At 34.1% G+C, this 21,325-nt stretch overlaps 1 protein-coding gene across 2 annotated transcripts in view; it reads right to left on the minus strand.

Annotated features, from left to right (window-relative positions):
- Positions 1-21,325, minus strand: part of LOC127838717 (LIM and senescent cell antigen-like-containing domain protein 1) — a 79,500-nt gene that overhangs the window by 47,662 nt on the left and 10,513 nt on the right. The window contains exon 1 of one of the 2 annotated variants that reach the window (XM_052366671.1): positions 1,725-8,256. The exons of the other annotated variant lie outside the window; for it this stretch is intronic. Coding sequence (XP_052222631.1) covers positions 1,725-7,183 — 5,459 coding nt within the window. The 5' untranslated portion in view covers positions 7,184-8,256. Of the gene's footprint in view, positions 1-1,724; positions 8,257-21,325 lie in introns of those variants that run through there. 2 annotated transcript variants of the gene reach the window in all.

Consider the following 21,325-nt stretch of genomic DNA (forward strand, 5'->3'; position numbering starts at 1 on the left):
TACAACTTCTGACCAAGTTTGGTCAAGCTCAGATGAAAACTACTTGAATGAGAGAGCCGACAGCATGCTCAAGGTTTAAAACTCACTAAGTGACCCCGTGACCTAGTTTTTGATCCGGCATGACCCATATTCGAACTTGACGTAGCCATCATCTAGATACAACTTCTGACCAAGTTTGGTGAAGCTAGGATGAAAATTACTTGAATTAGAGAGCGGATACCATGCTCAATGTTTAAAACGCACTAAGTGACCATGTGACCTAGTTTTGATCCGGCATGACCCATATTCAAACTTGACCTAGACATCTAGATACAACATCTGACCAAGTTTGGTGAAGATCGGATGAAAACAACTTGAATTAGAGAGCGGACACTGAATACGGACCGACCGACAGACAGTTTAGGGGGGTATAAAGGAGTGAGCTTGTCTGACAAGCTCACTCCTTTATACCACCCTAAACTTCGTTTTGTGGGGGTATAAATAAAAAAAAAAGTTTTTGCCTTCTCCTGAAAACTTGTAAATATTGAGGTTGGCCATTTTCACGGGGAGGTGACGATATACATGTATGAAGGGATTTTTTTCTTGTTAATACAATTCTAAAATGAAGATAACTTACTTATAATAAACTCCTATACTGTGAAAATGCAGTATTACAATCAAAGCTTTGAAATACAAGACACTATTAATCACTACAAAGCTTTCAACCTGGGAGCAATTCAAATGTGACCTTGTTTGCTTGCCAATGATGACTAATACAGTTGCATCTACTGTACATGTATTAAATTAAACCTACTCAAATGCATTTATTTTCCATTTCATTCTACAACCCAAAACAGTTCATAACAGCATTCGTCTATTAAGTTTGTACGCACAGTTGATTTTGCATGCCCGATATTGTAAGATTTATAAAAACATTTAAGCTGAAAAAGCTGTTGGATCTTTACAAAGCTAGATTGATTGCATCAATAAAAAAAACTACATGTATTTGTATGCAGTTCTCGTATTTCAAAGCGTATGCCATTAAGTGCAATATACTAGACCGAGAATAAGCATCACTTAATCAATACTAGGAATGAATAATAAAGCTGTTTCACTATTACATGTATGAGAAACTTTTTTCAGTAACTGTGAAAATACTCGCTATGGTTTATTATACTTATACACAGAACCCATCTGTCACATAGGACGGCCACCATGTCAAGCATCATTCAATATATTTCAGCTTTTCTAATCACACGTTATAATGTTATGTAAAATAGGCATTCATTAATTAAACCAAATGACAAGAACTACTGAGGGTTGACATTTGCCAAATAAAAATCCAAGTTATTATCATATTGCATGAAAACTTCCTTTAACAATTTTTACATAATTATATTGTACATGTACATGACTGAAGCATGGGATATTAGAATAATTCAAATTATGCTTTACTGTATATATATATTATAAAGACCACACCTTTTATGATTTCCAAATCTCTTGACTAATGTATGCCTTTATTAAGCTAAAAACACTTAATGGTTTTAATTTTAAGCATTACTTACATGTAGTTTACTTAACATTTTAATTAAATATATGTTCCCTATATACAAACACAATATGATATACTTGAATTTAAGTTGGCAAATATTTAATGGGACATTTATTGGTTAAAGTTAATAGTATATCAGACATCAATATAATGTTCAATAAGAACTATTTTGACAACCATAATCATTTACCTCAAATTGTGGCTGTGACTGTCACCCACAAGTTTTTGTAGAATGTCTAATGTGCTATCAAGGATGGATGAAGAGACAGATTCTTTTGAAATCCTGGTCTCTAGCCTTGGCTTTGCACCATAATGTTTCTTTTGCAGGAACTGTGTGTTTGTTTCCCAATCTGATGACACTGTTCTCTGACCGCCATTTCTTTCTTTGTTGTCCAGACGAAGTGTATCCAGTGACATGCTTGCACTTGTGTTTCCACTCTCACTCCATGTTTGCTCTTGTTGGCTGACATCATTTTCTGACCTATGGATCTTAAATTTCTCCCAAGTTTCCTTAGTAAACACACTTAATTGTTTTTCTGTGTAAAATTCCATAGATTCTGATTTCGTTTCTACATTCACTACAGCCCTCTTATTCCTCTGATCTGGTATATAATCATTATCAACTAATTCATTTTTATCTAACATCATTTGAGCAGTTGATGATAAATGTTCATTTATGGTTAAATTATTATTGTCTGTGTTTGCAAACTGTTTGTTAGCTTCATCCAAAGCTAGTGTCTTTTTCAAAGATTCGGATTCTGTTTCTACATTTAATGCAGCCATTTTATTCCTCTGATCTTGTATATAATCATTTTCAACTGATTCATGTCTATCTAACATAATTTGAGTAGTTGATGATGAATGTTCATTTATAGTTAAATTATCATTGTCTGCCTTTGCAAACTGTTTGTTAGTTTCAACCAAAGTAAGTGTTTTAGTTTCTGCCACTGCTGGTTCAATTTCAGTCACTAAATCAATGTCAGTCTTTAGAGTGTCAACATCATAAGATTCCTCATCTTGAAATGATTCAGAACGCTCAATGTCTTTGAGCCGTGATTTGAAATACCTTTCAATATCTTCATCAAAAGCTTTTTCTAGGTCATCAATACTATCATTTTGGAGGTTTTCCAATGAGTCATCTTCCATGACATCTTCATTAAAGAATCGATAGGAACTTTTCCAGTCAGTTGCATTGTTTGACAATATCTCCCTTTCTGCCTCTTTGTGATTATCTGTGAACACATCAATCTCAGTTTCATTGTCTGACTCACCCATTTCAATGCTATTTACATTACATGTAACATAACCATGCTCAATGTTATTTTGATGCTGGTAATCCTGAGCAGAAGTTGACAATATGACAGATGAATCAACCTCTGCCTGATCAATCCTGTCATTACTGAAATCAGAAGCTTCTAATGACTTTGACTTCAGTTCAGGTTCTTCAAAGTCAACACCCATGTTTGTGACTTTTAAATGTTCTCCATACAATGTCCCTTCATTTCCATTAATATCTTTCTCTGAACTTTCTGCTTCAAGTCTAGGTACCTTATCAATGTTATTATCATCTTTCACTGCAAAGCCATTAAATACAGAAGACTTGTTTTCCTTTGAAGTTCTGTTATCAATTAAATTGTCAATTTGTTTTACAGATACACTCTGAATTGTTGCATACTGTTTCAATGATATTTTCTCCTTTACTTCCACCATACCTTTTATACCTGATGAGCCCAGAAATAATTTAGAAACATCTGGTTTATTGCTCTCTGTCAAAGTGACATTTTGTGTTACTATGGTTTCATCTGGTTCATCAAAATCTGATTCACACAAGCTTTCAATTTCACAAGAATCTAGTAAGATTTCTCCTGAGTATTTCTCGTTTTCAATTAATAATCCAGATTGTTGGTCATCTGAATCTGAAGACGATGAAGATTCTGTTTCATATATGTCTGCACTGAAGAAGGCTTTAGTCTTAGGCGAATTTTCAGAAATATATGGTATACTTTCATTACTGGCAGCAAAGCACTCAGTAACCTGTTCTTCCTCTTCAATCTTTGGCAAAGAGTTTTGTCGTTTTTCCAATATATCATTATGGAAGGAATTTACTACAGTAAAAGCTTGAACAGAATGTATTTGACCTGTTTTGGGGGGTTCAAGTGACTTGTTCTCAGTTGCAACAATAACATGATGTTCAGAAAACTTGGTGGTAGGTTTTGATTCCAGCAGGTCACTAATTGACATTTTCTCTAAAGTTGCCTCAGGTGATTTCAAATGCTCATTTGTATTACTATTTGCCTGTATGTTTTGTCTATTTAATTCTTCTTTGAAGTAATCAATCTCTTTCTTTTTCTCATTACTTTGTGTGGTACCGGTCCCTTTTCCGTTATTCCTGACTAACAAATCAGAAATTGTCAAGTTTTCAATCACTGTTCTCTTACCTTCAACTCTACTACCAGTTTCAACTACTTGGTGCTGCCTTCTCAATTCATTTAAATATAACTCATCCAAATTTACAGGACTTTCTACCACTCTATTTTCCTCAACAGGCGTTTTATTCCCTGATGGAGTATTCTTATCAACAATGACCATAGGGTTCCCATTTTGATGTAAACCTGAATCAATTCTCTTAACTGTGTGACCATTATTAGTGTCAAACAACTTCCCACTATCTTGAGAAGAACTTGAATCAAAATCATTGTCAGAACTACTTTCTTTGAGATAAAACATTGGTAGGCCATCCACTTTGTTCTTAGCATGTTCATGTAATCCCCTTTCTTCATTTCTTGAAATTACACTCTTTTTTTCGGTTACAACTTCAGTTGTTACAATAGAAGCACTATCAGGCATCACAGGATTAGGAGGCTCAACATGATTGTTTGGTGTAGGATTAACATTTTTACATTCTTCTACTGGAATATCAACACTGTTTGTGTTACTATTCTTGCTTACTTCCTTTGCATTTTCATTATCGCTTGAGAATGAACTTGATAAAGGCGATTCATTACCTGTTTCACCTGTATTACTCTCAATATCGCTGTCATAAGTCACTAAAGTATGCTCTTCTACAGTAATTTTAATTGACCATTCATCAGTAGATGTCTGACCAGTTAAAAACTGTTGTTCAATTTGCTGATGTATTGTTGTCTCTTTAACTTCCTTTGAACTATTTTCATTAACTGCAGCAGGTTCTTCTTTCGACAACTTTCTGCTAACTTGAGTCAAGTTTAGCAATTCGTTTATAGTCAACTTTTCTATTGCAACCGGTTCAACCAATGCTGTCATTAGTTGGAACTCTGACTTCTGTCTTTCCAACTCATCTTGAAAATAATCTACTTCAAATTCACTTTTGGGGATGTCTTTAATTAATAATGACATTTTATTTTCAGACTCCATAATTTTATTACTTTGATAAACATATTCTGATGGAACATCCATAAATTTAACCTTCTTATGTCCAGATTTTTTATTTAACTGACTTGAACTAATGCTTGTTTTCAGTTTACCCGCAGGGACTGTTTGTGGCAGAGGTTTAACTTGTATATCAATCATTTCTTCTTCCTCGTCTAGAAGTTGAGTGATAGTCAATTTGTCAATCACTGACTGCCCTGCTGGTATATTTTGCTGTGTTGATTCAAAATCATTAGAGTGTGAATACCATAACTCTTTCAGCACTGTTTTTCTTGTATCATCAATATAATGGATAACATTTGCACCATCTCTATCATGCTTTGTTTCTACTGTTTGAGTTTGTTGGACACTTTCTGACATGGTTTTGGTACATTCTTTGTGTTGATTTTCAGCTACAAAAAGTACATTTTTTTCCTCTACATGTATGTTCTCATCTTCATGAACCTTTTCATGTAAATAATGTTTGCTCGAATTTTGCGTTTCAGAATCACTTATTGTTGTCTTTTTTTCATCTTGTGTTACAGGCTCATTCCCAGTCCTATCTTCGTAACATATTGTTTGAGCTGATTCATAATGTTGGTTTGATTCAACAACGCTGCAAGTTGTAATGGATTCTGCACTGAATTCATCATTTAATGGATTGTCGATATTTTGTTTTGGATGTGCACACACAGAAAAAACATCATTACTTTCAAAGCTTTCCTTTTTTATTGAAGTCAAACTTTCCAACATAGCCATTTCTGGATTAATTATATCTTCATGGTTTCTAGCCTCTTTTGTAGACAACTGTTTGTTGGCATTTAAATCAGGCTCATTAAATTTTGTGTTTGTTTGTGAATCATATTGAATCTGACTAAAACTATTGTTTTGTTCAGGAGTATTTTGTTCAGTATCTTCTTTTTCACACTTTGGTAAAGATTTAGGAGTATTTTGTTGAGTATCTTCTTTTTCACATTTTGGTACAAATTTTGGATGATTCTGTTCAGTGTCTTCTTTTTCACACTTTGGTATATCATCAATTTCGCTCATCTTTGAAAGATTTCCAGATATTTCAAGAAACACTTCACTTAAAACTAAATCACAAAGATCTTCACTTGTATCTTCTCTAGACTCATCTTGAAAAACACTTTTTCCAGAAGTTTCTATGTCAAAATCCTTTGACAAATGTCTATAAGTTGAAACAATATATGTCTGCCGCATGTCTTCAATGTTAACCTCTTCTAGTGAAACATATCTTTTGAGTGTATGTTCTGTAGTTATTGAAGTTTCATTATCAGACTCTGTTTCATTCTTGGAACCTTCTTCAATGGAAACTTCAAATTGATTGCATTCCAAAACTGAAAAAGCAGATTGACTTTCAACTTTTTCTGTTGATGTTGCACGCCCCAATACGTCTGTGACAAAAGTTGATGATTCATTATCAGACTCTGTTTCATTCTTTGAACCTTCATCAATGGAAACTTCAAATTGATTGCATTCCAAAACTGAAACAGCAGATTGATTTTCAACTTTTTCTGTTGATGTTGCATACCCCAATACGTCTGTGACAATAGTTGATGATTCATTATCAGACTCTGTTTCATTCTTTGAAACTTCATCAATGGAAACTTCAAATTGATTGCATTCCAAAACTGAAACAGCAGATTGATTTTCAACTTTTTCTGTTGATGTTGCACTACCCAATACGTCTGTGACAATAGTTGATGATTCATTATCAGACTCTGGTTCATTCTCAGCACCTTCATCAATGGAAACTTCAAATTGATTGCATTCTAAAACTGACATATCAGATTGATTTTCTACCTTTTCTATTGTTGATGTTGCACTCCCTAATACGTCTGTGACAAAAGTTGATGATTCATTATCAGACTCTGTTTCTTTCTCAGCACCATCATTTATGGAAACTTCAAATTGATTGCATTCCAAAACTGAAACAGCAGTTTGATTTTCTACTTTTTCTATAGTTGTTGTGTTCTCCAGTGTTTCTGTGACAATAGTCAATGTCCTAGTGGAAGACATTTTGACAGACTTTGATTCCAGCATTGTTACACTATGAGAAAAACTATGACTTGCATTCAACTCCATAACTATCTCCTTCTGAGGCTCTAAATACTGTGTTCTGTCATTATACTCCGACATATTTTTGGTAATGTCCTGCTTTATAACAGACACTGTTTCAAATTCCATTAATTTCAATTCCCCATTGCCATTGTAAATTATTTTGTTGTTTACTTCTGCCATTTTGTTTAACTTTAGATCATGTTTTCTATTTCAACTTCAAGGACCAATATTTTTTACATGTCAACATTGTTTATCAGTTAGTATGAAGGTCAAGATAGTATTCCATTTTTTCATCCCAATCGCTAAATGAAAATCACACATCAGGATTGTGTTTATATAGCAAATTGCTATAAATGTAAATATATTTGAAAATCCAATACTAGCCTAGCTGAAAGGAAGATCCATTCAATAGTAGTGCATTAAAGTGTCAGTTTTATCCACATGCGTTATCATAATATTGTTAAATACAATACAGCACAGAGTTTCACCTCAAATATCCTCTCTTCTCCTATCATAAGTTTCATGACAACATAATTAACGATGACACATATTGGTTTATTAAATCAAATTCCTGGACTGAACACAAAACTACTTCTTAGTTTGTAGCTACTTCACTTAAATAATCCATTGTTTGTGTCCAAAGATGAAAATTTTCACATTCACAACAGCTTAAGGTCAATCAATCAGATAAACACAGGTAAAACTTTTACTTAACCTATAAGTTTTATAACGCAATGTTGCCAATAAGACATTAGGTTCTTCTACATCCTACAACACACTGCTCATAAGCAGTCACAGTCACCACAAATTCACTCAAGCAAGAAATAAAATTTAATGTCATACACAATTATCAGACTACATGTTCTTCCCGAACAGCTTAACCTGTTACATTCATACAAAAGTAAACCATACAAAAGTAAACATCGTCTGGCATGCTGTTTACATCAGTAGTTAGTGAATTCCTTCCGAATTACTAGAGTTCTGTCGCAATTTTAATCATATTATGCCACTAAAACATTGAATAATCCTTTTTTATTATTGAAACAGTATTGTTTTTTATTCACAAAATGCAGTTGATCAAATTCCATATAGTTCATCCATTTGCAAAATGATTCGCTTAAAACATCATGTTCATGGACTGAAACAAACCTTTCACCTTGAATTTATTTGCTCAGTCACTTTAAAAAGCTTCACTGACAATGGACGAAAAAGATGCGTCCCTATGTGGGCATTTCAAAACATTTCCACATTTCGGTACACCTGACTGTGAGCTTCATAAATGCAAGTAAATCTTATAGGGCACAGAGCCATTATGAAACAAGTTATTCATTTGAAAAGATTAGCCAAGTGTGTATCAAGACTCTCAATCTATCTCTCTAGGCTCGGGTGTCATCCTGTATAAAGCAACTATTATAAATTGCAGAAAAAAACAACAAATCTGTAACATTAAACAAGGTCATATCTGAATAAATTATATGCTTTAAAGTTTTATTACTATAATATGCATATAAGCCTACTATTGCACAGCAGTCAGGACCTGACAAAAAAATTTTGCCTGTTTGTTGAAAGCATAGAACATGTACAGTTAAATCCTAAATGGCTCAAGCTCATAGGGCCAAGCAAAGTGTGTACAGTATACCATATACAGGAAATATGATACATATTGATGATAATTTTATTTATCTTCTTTTTTTGAAGTCTGTGAAATAAATAAAAATGTTAATGTAACACTTGACACCAATCAATAATTCAACGTCTAATAAATTATTTACAGACTAAATGCCTTCGAATTTATTTAAAAAATAAATAAATAAATATCGCCCCGAGCCAAAAAACTCTTCTTCGCAAGGGGCCTCTTTTTCTTCCCCTTAACCAAAGATGCCCTTCCCCCTACAGAAATTTCTTTAAAATCATGCATTTTTCTCTAAATTTCCAATCATTAACCTCATAATTTTTCATTCCCAAAAGCCAGAAAATCCTGTCTTTTTTCCCCCCACAAAAAAGGCTGAAGCCCTTTCCCCAAAGTTGGCGTTTTGGCACTGTCGCCAATGCTCAAAATCAACAAATTCTTTGTAAAAATAAAGTTCATCCATACAAAAATCTCTGTTCATTAGAGCAATAGCAAAAACTTCAATGATAAATGTGGTCAGGTTACATTTATTTAACAAGATACAAAATGCTCATTATTATCTTTTTGTGGGACAATAAATTCCATTTGAATATCAGATTTTTAAGAGCAAATGCGAGATTGGCTTCGAGCAGTGTCCGAAGCATAATGTAGTTGCCCATTACAGGGGCGTCAAATGTCCCAAATTTAAAATCAGGAAAATAGGGCCGGGAGGTGCGAGACTGCAGGTCCCCAATGGAGATAAAGGGCAGTGCCTCCCACCACCCTCGAGCTCTAACTTATTGTACTATTTTATAGTCTTCCTAGTTGCAATTTCTGGTGAATACTATGCGTAATATTATAAACCACACTGTCTGTATCATCGCATGTGTATTTATCATTCTTTGTTTATTTTTATTAAGAACCGTCAAACATGAATTAAATCTGCAAAAAATGCAGAATCAGAAAACGACATGAAATAAAATGTACATACCGTTTGAATGACGAAAAAAGAAAAACATTTAGCAAGCAAATACGTAATCAATATATAATTTGCTTAATAGATTTCTTTACAATAAGCTATTGACCTTCTTTACTTTGCTAAGCGATCACTTAGAATATTTGATGATGGCGGACATGTGCATCGTTTCGTTGACTTGGAAGATATTTTGCAAAGTAGCGACGTCAGTAACCGTTCATATCCGTGCCATCCGCTAGCCAATAAGAAATAAATAAATAAAATACCGGTCAAAATCGGTACCTAGCACACATTTCCGTAAAGATGATGAATCCTAAACCATTCTAATTATTAATTTTGTTCTCAATTGATCGTGCTTTCAAACTAATTTTCCCCCACCCCCCATCCACCCGGCAAAAATTATCTAATCGGATTAACATTCATCTTAAAATCGACACTGGTCGGCTGATATCTGGATTTCCGGAATAGTCCAGATAATTGTAACCCCTGCAATTATCTATTTAAGATTGAAAAGTAGGTCACTTGCATTTATTTATAACTTATTTACAATTCAAAGGTCATCCTTTCAAATTCATTTATTAGAATATCTTTCATAAGTTTATTAGTTCAAAAAGCATTAACTGTATTGCTTTGATTACTAAATTGAAATTGTGTGTATACAATCACATGTTCCTAACTCTAAAAGATGCGCAATATAATTCTTATAAAACCGTGATAATAAATAACAAGAGCACCGCATAACGGGTGCCACGCTCGGCTGCGAATGCTTGTCAATTTTTTTATATTTTTTTTAGAGGTCACAGTGACCTTCACCTTTGACCTAGTGACCCAAAATGGGTGTGGCGTGTAGAACTCATCAAGGTGCATATACATATGAAGTTTCAAAGTTGTAGGTGGAAGCACTTTGATTTTAGAGGCAATGTTAAGGTTTTTGTTAAAGTTTTATATTAGAGGTCACAGTGACCTTGACCTTTGACCTAGTGACCCAAAAATGGGTGTGGCATGTAGAACTCATCAAGGTGCAACTACATATGAAGTTTCAAAGTTGTAGGTGGAAGCACTTTGATTTTAGAGCCTATGTTAAAGTTTGATATTAGAGGTCACAGTGACCTTGACCTTTGACCTAGTGACCCAAAAATGGGTGTGGCGTGTAGAACTCATCAACGTGCATCTACAAATGAAGTTTTAAAGTTGTAGGTGAAAGCACTTTGATTTTAGAGCCAATGTTAAGGTTTTAGCACGACGCCTATGTCGGACGTCGGACGAGCTGGCTATGACAATAGCTCGGGTTTTCTCTGAAAACAGCCTCGCTAAAAATAGCTTGCATAAATTATGCAAATCAACCAAACTGAATGAATCTGATCCTGACTCAAGATCATCCGTAAAATGAAACATGATGACACTGAAAAACGATTTTTAGATGCTTAAAAGTTTCAGAATGTTTCTATATATAAAATTGTTTAACGTTTTTACACCAATGTTATTTATTGTAGGGTCTACCTATTGTAATTAACGTTTGTATGGCACTTTTTGTAGTTGGAAGTTTTTATACACATTTTGTAGCATACAAGTATTGGGCAGTGTTTACGGATCTTAAATGACATCATTTATGATCATACTATAAACTTTTAAACAATCCTTAATCATTTATGATCATGCTTTTAAAGTTATGCAATCTGGCTGCTAAATCGCAACCACTGCTAGGAGCCTGAGAAAACACATCTCATTGAAAAAAAAAATCTTAAACGAAATAGAATTTGTGCAATCCTTATGTTTTTAGCTGTTGAAAAGATATACATGTAAATAAAGTCTCAGCAAATCATTTACAATAAAAAAGAAAGAACTAGACATCATGAGGTTAACTACCTTTTCAATCGTTTCTATAATGTTGTTTAGCAGTTGAACATGTTGTATGCGTTCTTTTCATTGTTATCAAACTTGAAAGTTCTTGGAGCCATATCGTCTGCATACATAAAAGTATATTATTTAAAAAGATTTGTCCAAACGGCCATATAAATATTATGATCTACTGAATATGTTTTGATATTTGCAGACAAAATGTTTGATAGTTTGAACATCCGTGCCAGTACAGTGGATTAACTCTTTCAGTGCTGGAACTAAATTTTGAAGGCTTTTGCAAACAGTTTGGATCCAGATGAGACGCCACGTTCTGCCAGGATCCAAACTGTTTGCTATTCTGATAGTATTCTTCGATGAAAATCGAAGAAAATGCTAATTTTAGAAATTCAGCAGATGACATTTAAGCAGACAACAAATTTCCCAGCGTGCAAAGGGTTAAATTGTAAGAGTCTTCAAGGTCTGATCTGGTATCATGCTCAAATAAACAAGCTTGATGATCATAAAACGAGCATCATACTCAATAAACGAGCATCATACTCAATAAACGAGCATCATACTCAATAAACGAGCATCATACCTAATAAACCAGCATCATACTCAATAAACCAGCATTATACTCAATAAACAAGCATCATACTCCATAAACGAGCATCATACTCAATAAACGAGCATCATACTCAATAAACCAGCATTATACTCAATAAACGAGCATCATACTCAATAAACCAGCATCATACTCAATAAACGAGAATCATACTCAATAAACGAGCATCATACTCAATACACCAGCATTATACTCAATAAACGAGCATCATACTCAATAAACCAGCATCATACTCAATAAACGAGCATCATACTCAATAAACCAGCATCATACTCAATAAACAAGCATCATACTCAATAAACCAGCATTATACACAATAAACGAGCATCATACTCAATAAACAAGCATCATACTCAATAAACCAGCATTATACTCAATACACGAGCATCATACTCAATAAACGCGCATCATACTTAAAACACCAGCATTATACTCAATAAACGAGCATCATACTCAATAAACGAGCATCATACTCAATAAACCAGCATTATACTCAATAAACCAGCATTATACTCAATAAACGAGCATCATACTCAATAAACGAGCATCATACTCAATAAACCAGCATTATACTCAATAAACCAGCATCATACTCAATAAACCAGCATTTTAATAAATAAACCAGCATTATACTCAATAAACAAGCATCATACTCAATAAACGAGCATTATACTCAATAAACCAGCATCATACTAAAAAAACCAGCATCATTCTCAATAAACCAGCATCATACTCAATAAACCAGCATCATACTCAATAAACCAGCATTATACTCAATAAACATGCATCATACTCAATAAACCAGCATCATACTCAATAAACAAGCATCATACTCAATAACCAGCATCATACTCAATAAACGAGCATCATACTCAATAAACCAGCATCATACTCAATAAACAAGCATCATACTCAATAAACCAGCATTATACTCAATAAACAAGCATTATACTCAATAAACCAGCATTATACTCAATAAACAAGCATCATACTCAATAAATGAGCATTATACTCAATAAACCAGCATCATACTCAATAAACCAGCATTATACTCAATAAACCAGCATTATACTCAATAAACGAGCATCATACTCAATAAACCAGCATTATACTCAATAAAAAAGCATCATACTCAATAAACCAGCATCATACTCAATAAACCAGCATTTTAATCAATAAACCAGCATTATACTCAATAAACAAGCATCATACTCAATAAACCAGCATTATACTCAATAAACGAGCATCATACTAAATAAACGAGCATCATACTCAATAAACCAGCATTATACTCAATTAACGAGCATCATACTCAATAAACGAGCATCATACTCAATACACCAGCATTATACTCAATAAACGAGCATCATACTCAATAAACGAGCATCATACTCAATAAACCAGGATTATACTCAATAAACGAGCATTATACTCAATAAACCAGCATTATACTCAATAAATGAGCATCATACTCAATAAACCAGCATCATACTCAATAAACCAGCATTATACTCAATAAACCAGCATCATACTCAATAAACAAGCATCATACTCAATAAACCAGCATTATACACAATAAACGAGCATCATACTCAATAAACGAGCATCATACTCAATAAACCAGCATTATACTCAATAAACGAGCATCATACTCAATAAACGCGCATCATACTCAATACACCAGCATTATACTCAATAAACGAGCATCATACTCAATAAACGAGCATCATACTCAATAAACCAGCATTATACTCAATAAACCAGCATCATACTCAATAAACGAGCATCATACTCAATAAACGAGCATCATACTCAATAAACCAGCATTATACTCAATAAACCAGCATCATACTCAATAAACCAGCATTTTACTCAATAAACCAGCATTATACTCAATAAACAAGCATCATACTCAATAAACGAGCATTATACTCAATAAACCAGCATCATACTCAAAAAACCAGCATCATTCTCAATAAACCAGCATCATACTCAATAAACCAGCATCATACTCAATAAACCAGCATCATACTCAATAAACCAGCATCATACTCAATAAACCAGCATCATACTCAATAAACGAGCATCATACTCAATAAACCAGCATCATACTCAATAAACCAGCATTATACTCAATAAACGAGCATCATACTCAATAAACCAGCATTATACTCAATAAACCAGCATCATACTCAATAAACCAGCATCATACTCAATAAACGAGCATCATACTCAATAAACCAGCATCATACTCAATAAACCAGCATCATACTCAATAAACGAGCATCATACTCAATAAACCAGCATCATACTCAATAAACCAGCATTATACTCAATTAACGAGCATCATACTCAATAAACGAGCATCATACTCAATACACAAGCATTATACTCAATAAACGAGCATCATACTCAATAAACGAGCATCATACTCAATAAACCAGGATTATACTCAATAAACGAGCATTATACTCAATAAACCAGCATTATACTCAATAAATGAGCATCATACTCAATAAACCAGCATCATACTCAATAAACCAGCATTATACTCAATAAACCAGCATCAAACTCAATAAACAAGCATCATACTCAATAAACCAGCATTATACACAATAAACGAGCATCATACTCAATAAACGAGCATCATACTCAATAAACCAGCATTATACTCAATAAACGAGCATCATACTCAATAAACGCGCATCATACTCAATACACCAGCATTATACTCAATAAACGAGCATCATACTCAATAAACGAGCATCATACTCAATAAACCAGCATTATACTCAATAAACCAGCATTATACTCAATAAACGAGCATCATACTCAATAAACGAGCATCATACTCAATAAACCAGCATTATACTCAATAAACCAGCATCATACTCAATAAACCAGCATTTTACTCAATAAACCAGCATTATACTCAATAAACAAGCATCATACTCAATAAACGAGCATTATACTCAATAAACCAGCATCATACTAAAAAAACCAGCATCATTCTCAATAAACCAGCATCATACTCAATAAACCAGCATCATACTCAATAAACCAGCATCATACTCAATAAACCAGCATCATACTCAATAAACGAGCATCATACTCAATAAACAAGCATCATACTCAATAAACCAGCATCATACTCAATAAACCAGCATTATACTCAATAAAGGAGCATCATACTCAATAAACCAGCATTATACTCAATAAACCAGCATCATACTCAATAAACCAGCATCATACTCAATAAACGAGCATCATACTCAATAAACCAGCATCATACTCAATAAACCAGCATCATACTCAATAAACAAGCATCATACTCAATAAACCAGCATCATACTCAATAAACCAGCATTATACTCAATAAACATGCATCATACTCAATAAACCAGCATCATACTCAATAAACAAGCATCATACTCAATAACCAGCATCATACTCAATAAACGAGCATGATACTCAATAAACGAGCATCATACTCAATAAACAAGCATCATACTAAATAAACCAGCATTATACTCAATAAACAAGCATTATACTCAATAAACCAGCATTATACTCAATAAACAAGCATCATACTCAATAAATGAGCATTATACTCAATTAACCAGCATCATACTCAATAAACCAGCATTATATTCAATAAACCAGCATTATACTCAATAAACGAGCATCATACTCAATAAACCAGCATTATACTCAATAAAAAAGCATCATACTCAATAAACCAGCATCATACTCAATAAACCAGCATCATACTCAATAAACCAGAATTATACTCAATAAACAAGCATCATACTCAATAAACCAGCATTATACTCAATAAACGAGCATCATACTAAATAAACGAGCATCATACTCAATAAACCAGCATTATACTCAATTAACCAGCATCATACTCAATAAACGAGCATCATACTCAATACACCAGCATTATACTCAATAAACGAGCATCATACTCAATAAACGAGCATCATACTCAATAAACCAGGATTATACTCAATAAACGAGCATTATACTCAATTAACCAGCATTATACTCAATAAATGAGCATCATACTCAATAAACCAGCATCATACTCAATAAACCAGCATTATACTCAATAAACCATCATCATACTCAATAAACCAGCATCATACTCAATAAACCAGCATCATACTCAATAAACCAGCATCATACTCAATAAACAAGCATCATACTCAATAAACCAGCATCATATTCAATAAACCAGCATCATACTCAATAAACGAGCATGATACTCAATAAACGAGCATGATACTCAATAAACCAGCATCATACTCAATACACCAGCATTATACTCAATAAACGAGCATCATACTCAATAAACCAGCATCATACTTAATAAACCAGCATTATACTCAATAAACCAGCATCATACTCAATAAACCAGCATCATACTCAATAAACAAGCATCATACTCAATAAACCAGCATCATACTCAATAAACGAGCATCATACTAAATAAACTAGAAATGGCGCGGCAGAGGCCAACGCGTATCCCCACGCCGAATGTTTGACCTAGGTGTGCCCCAGGGTTGGTAATGGGGCCATGCATAGCTGAGATTGACCGTATTGTCATAAGAGAGGTTCAGTATCAATTTGAAGTGAATCGGTGTAGAAATGAAGAAATTATAGTAAAGGCAATTTTGGGTGGGTGTGGTCTATGTGGGCGGGGCCCCAGGGTTGGTTATGGGGCCATGCATAGTTGAGATTGACCCTAATGTCATAAGAGAAGTTCAGTATCAATTTGAAGTGAATCCGTGTAGAAATGAAAAAATTATAGTAAATGGAATTTTTTGGTGGGTGTGGCCTATGTGGGCGGGCGCCCCAGGGTTGGGATTGGGGCCATGCATAGTTTAGATTGACCCTAATGTCATAACAAAAGTTCAGTATCAATTTGAAGTGAATCCGTGTAGAAATGAAAAAATTATAGTAAATGGAAATTTTTGGTGGGTGTGGCCTATGTGGGCGGGGCGCCCCAGGGTTGGGAATGGGGCCATGCATGGTTGAGATTGACCGTATTGTCATAAGAGAGGTCCAGTATCAATTTGAAGTGAATCGGTGTAGAAATAAAGAAGTAAATGTAAAATAACCTAAAAAAATGAGTGATAATTTCTGACGCGGCCCCACCCCAACCGCTATAACTTTTGACCCAGGGGTCAGATCAAAATTCCAAATAGTGCAGGGTCGCACATATGCTCATAGCTACCATGTGTGTAAGTTTCAAGGTTCTAGTGCTTTTAGTGTAGGAGGAGATAGTGGCCAGGACGGACAGACAGACAGACGGACGGACGGACAGACGGCGGAGATAACCACAATATCCCCACCTTTTTTTCAAAAAGCGTGGGGATAACAAGCATCATACTCAATAAACCAGCATCATACTCAATAAACAAGCATTATACTCAATAAACCAGCATTATACTCAATAAACAAGCATCATACTCAATAAACGAGCATTATACTCAATAAACGAGCATCATACTCAATAAACCAGCATCATACTCAATAAACCAGCATTATACTCAATAAACGAGCATCATACTCAATAAACCAGCATTATACTCAATAAACGAGCATGATACTCAATAAACGAGCATGATACTCAATAAACCAGCAGCATACTCAATAAACGAGCATCATACTCAATAAACGAGCATGGTACTCAATAAACGAGCATGATACTCAATAAACGAGCATCATACTCAATAAACGAGCATCATACTCAATAAACCAGCATCATACTCAATAAACCAGCATCATACTCAATAAACAAGCATCATACTCAATAAACGAGCATCATACTCAATAAACGAGCATGATACTCAATAAACGAGCATGATACTCAATAAACGAGCATCATACTCAATAAACCAGCATCATACTCAATAAACCAGCATCATACTCAATAAACCAGTATCATACTCAATAAACAAGCATCATACTCAATAAACCAGCATTATACTCAATAAACGAGCATGATACTCAATAAACGAGCATGATACTCAATAAACCAGCATCATACTCAATAAACGAGCATCATACTCAATAAACGAGCATGGTACTCAATAAACGAGCATGATACTCAATAAACGAGCATCATACTCAATAAACGAGCATCATACTCAATAAACCAGCATCATACTCAATAAACCAGCATCATACTCAATAAACAAGCATCATACTCAATAAACCAGCATCATACTCAATAAACCAGCATTATACTCAATAAACCAGCATCATACTCAATCAACCAGCATCATACTCAATAAACAAGCATCATACTCAATAAACCAGCATTATACTCAATAAACCAGCATCATACTCAATAAACCAGCATCATGCTCAATAAACCAGCATTATACTCAATAAACAAGCATCATACTCAATAAACCAGCATCATACTCAATAAACCAGCATCATACTCAATAAACCAGCATTATACTCAATAAACCAGCATCATACTCAATAAACCAGCATTTTACTCAATAAACAAGCATCATACTCAATAAACGAGCATGATGGTATTAAGAAAATGCAAAGCCACGAAAGTAAACAGCAATAAAAAAATATCGAGTAAACACAATTTTTTTTTTTTAATCTGGCTATTAATAATAGATGTAAAGAGACCCTTGCATTTCATTTACATCCATATATTGTTTGTTTGAAGTAAAGAGACCCTTGCATTTAATTTACATCCATATATTGTTTGTTTGAAGTAAAGAGACCCTTGCATTTCATTTACATCCATATATTGTTTGTTTGAAGTAAAGAGACCCTTGCATTTCATTTACATCCATATATTGTTTGTTTGAAGTAAAGAGACCCTTGCATTTCATTTACATCCATATATGGTTACAAACAAACAAAAGTACTAGATTGGTTTGTCGCTCTTTTTAGCCTATTGGTTTAAGTTTCTTTTATTTTATTGCAATACATGTAATTAAATACATGTAGTGGCTACAATGACAACAATGAGGTATCTTTTTTATGTGATTGTGAACAATCTCACTTTATTCCATAACAATAGTTTATTTACAATTGTCTTGATGTTTACATCACAGGTGAAGCAACACCTGGTCAACAAGACTTAGTGATGACATAATGATACATGAGTGCTAAACCCACATACAACACACACATGCATTTTTTGCTCCAAATACCAGAAACTTAAAAAGGTCAAAAAGTGTCATCCCCAAAATACTTTTCTTTGTAATAATGAACTGTTTTATTCAATAAACTTTTCCAGCTTTTCCCCCTCTTTACTAAGAATTTTGGAATAATTTTTACAAACATTAGCCCAATTGTGCATGTAGAAACCCTGAGTCTGAAATAAAGCCCTGACACATATAAGCAAATTCAACATCACTTTGTAAAGTAAAATATCCTGGACCTTCTTAACTAAACAGCAAATGTTTCATAATAGTGACTAAACATAGAAATCTAAAGTGATATGGTTTTTTCAACTAAGTTTTGAAAAATAACAACAGTAACTATAAATCTTGATAGAAAGTATAACTGTTTTGTTGGTCACCTAATGAAATTGTTTCCGAATTGAGTACCACTCTAAAGGATATTAATATAATTAGGTTCTGGCAATTCTTACGACACAAATATACCTACAAAAACATTAATTAGCATGTTTATACAAACAAGAGCTGTCACGATAGGATGACATATGCCCCCTATAAACGCTTTGATAGAAGTTATTGCATTTTTCGGAACCTAAACGCAGATTTCGAAACCTAAACGCGGTCCCTAAGTTCAAGGTCAAGGTCACAGGGGTCAAAATTTGTGTGCATATGGAAAGGCCTTGTCCATATACACATGCATACCAAATATGAAGGTTGTATCTCAAGGGACATAGAAGTTATGAGCATCTTTCGAAAGCTAAACGCAGATTTTGAAACCTAAACGCGGACCCTAAGTTCAAGGTCACAGGGGAAAAAAATTGTGTGCGTATGGAAAGGCCTTGTTGATATACACATGCATACCAAATATGAAGGTTATATCTCAAGGGACATAGAAGTAATGAGCATTTATCGAAACCTTAACTTTAATTGTGACGGAAAGACGGACAGTCCGATCACTATATGCCCCCTTTTCTTCGAAAGGTGGCATAAAAGACGACCATGTCTCATCAAATTTTCTTCGCAAATGGTCAAACAAAACAAGTAAATGACAAGTAGGAATTACTTTTTTCACAAGATAAATGTTTGAAGGTGAAGTAAAGATACACAACGCAGCAGGATTAAAGAACAAGACATTTAAGTCTTAATGGAATGACATATCCGTCCTTAAAGCTGAATGTTATTTTTACATCCTTTAGGAGAGACCTGTCAAGACCAGTGCATACATGATTCTGCAAGTGTACAAAATTATGTTTGGCTTTTTTTATGGTTGGTGTAGATTTATTTATCAATTGGTCTCCACATCTGAATAGTAATATGGAACATCGTTGTACCATTTGTAGGCCTTTTCCAAAGACTAATGAGGACTTCAGTACATGATATAACCATATTATGCATCTTTTTCGGCATACCATTTCACTAATGATAGGTCATGGATAAGAAGCTGATATATAGTGTCTAATTAGAGATTGGAAGGTCCCTGGCTGTTTACTTAGCACAGTGGTTTGAACATGCGCTCCTCGTCTAGGGGACCCGAGTCCAATCCCCTCTCCTTTTGCATGTGACCTTGGTATGTGGTTGCCATACCGGACAGGTGGCTTTTCCCCGGTACTTGGGTTTAACCCATCAGGACAAGACCAAACTAAAATTGAATATCTTTCAGTAAAAATCAAACAGCTTGAAATTGCAGCTATAATTGAACATTCTTTTTAACTTTCTTGAGTCAAGTACAGTAAATTTATGTTGAACTGAAGTGCTGGAAAACATTCCGGATCCTCACATAAAGCAGTCTGGGGCGTGTAAGGACCTCACAAATTAGGAAACAAACACACATGGGATGTCTCAGATTCAATCCTCACTCTGAAATCGTTTTGTTACATTTTTGTGTGTGTAGCATTTTTTTCTTATTCTAAGGGCCTTATGAAAAAGGCAAACTTTGATAAAAAATCTGTCTTTTTTATGTCAACAAAGCACACAAGACTTAATTTGAAAAAGCCTTTGTTAAAAATGATTTATACATTTTGTAATCCTGATAAATGTTGACAAACTAATGAGCACAGAACAGTGAACATTTATAAATAGTTTTGCCCTTATGAAACATGTTCTGGTA

The sequence above is a fragment of the Dreissena polymorpha genome, chromosome 7, assembly GCF_020536995.1.
Source record: "Dreissena polymorpha isolate Duluth1 chromosome 7, UMN_Dpol_1.0, whole genome shotgun sequence".
Taxonomy (NCBI): domain Eukaryota; kingdom Metazoa; phylum Mollusca; class Bivalvia; order Myida; family Dreissenidae; genus Dreissena; species Dreissena polymorpha.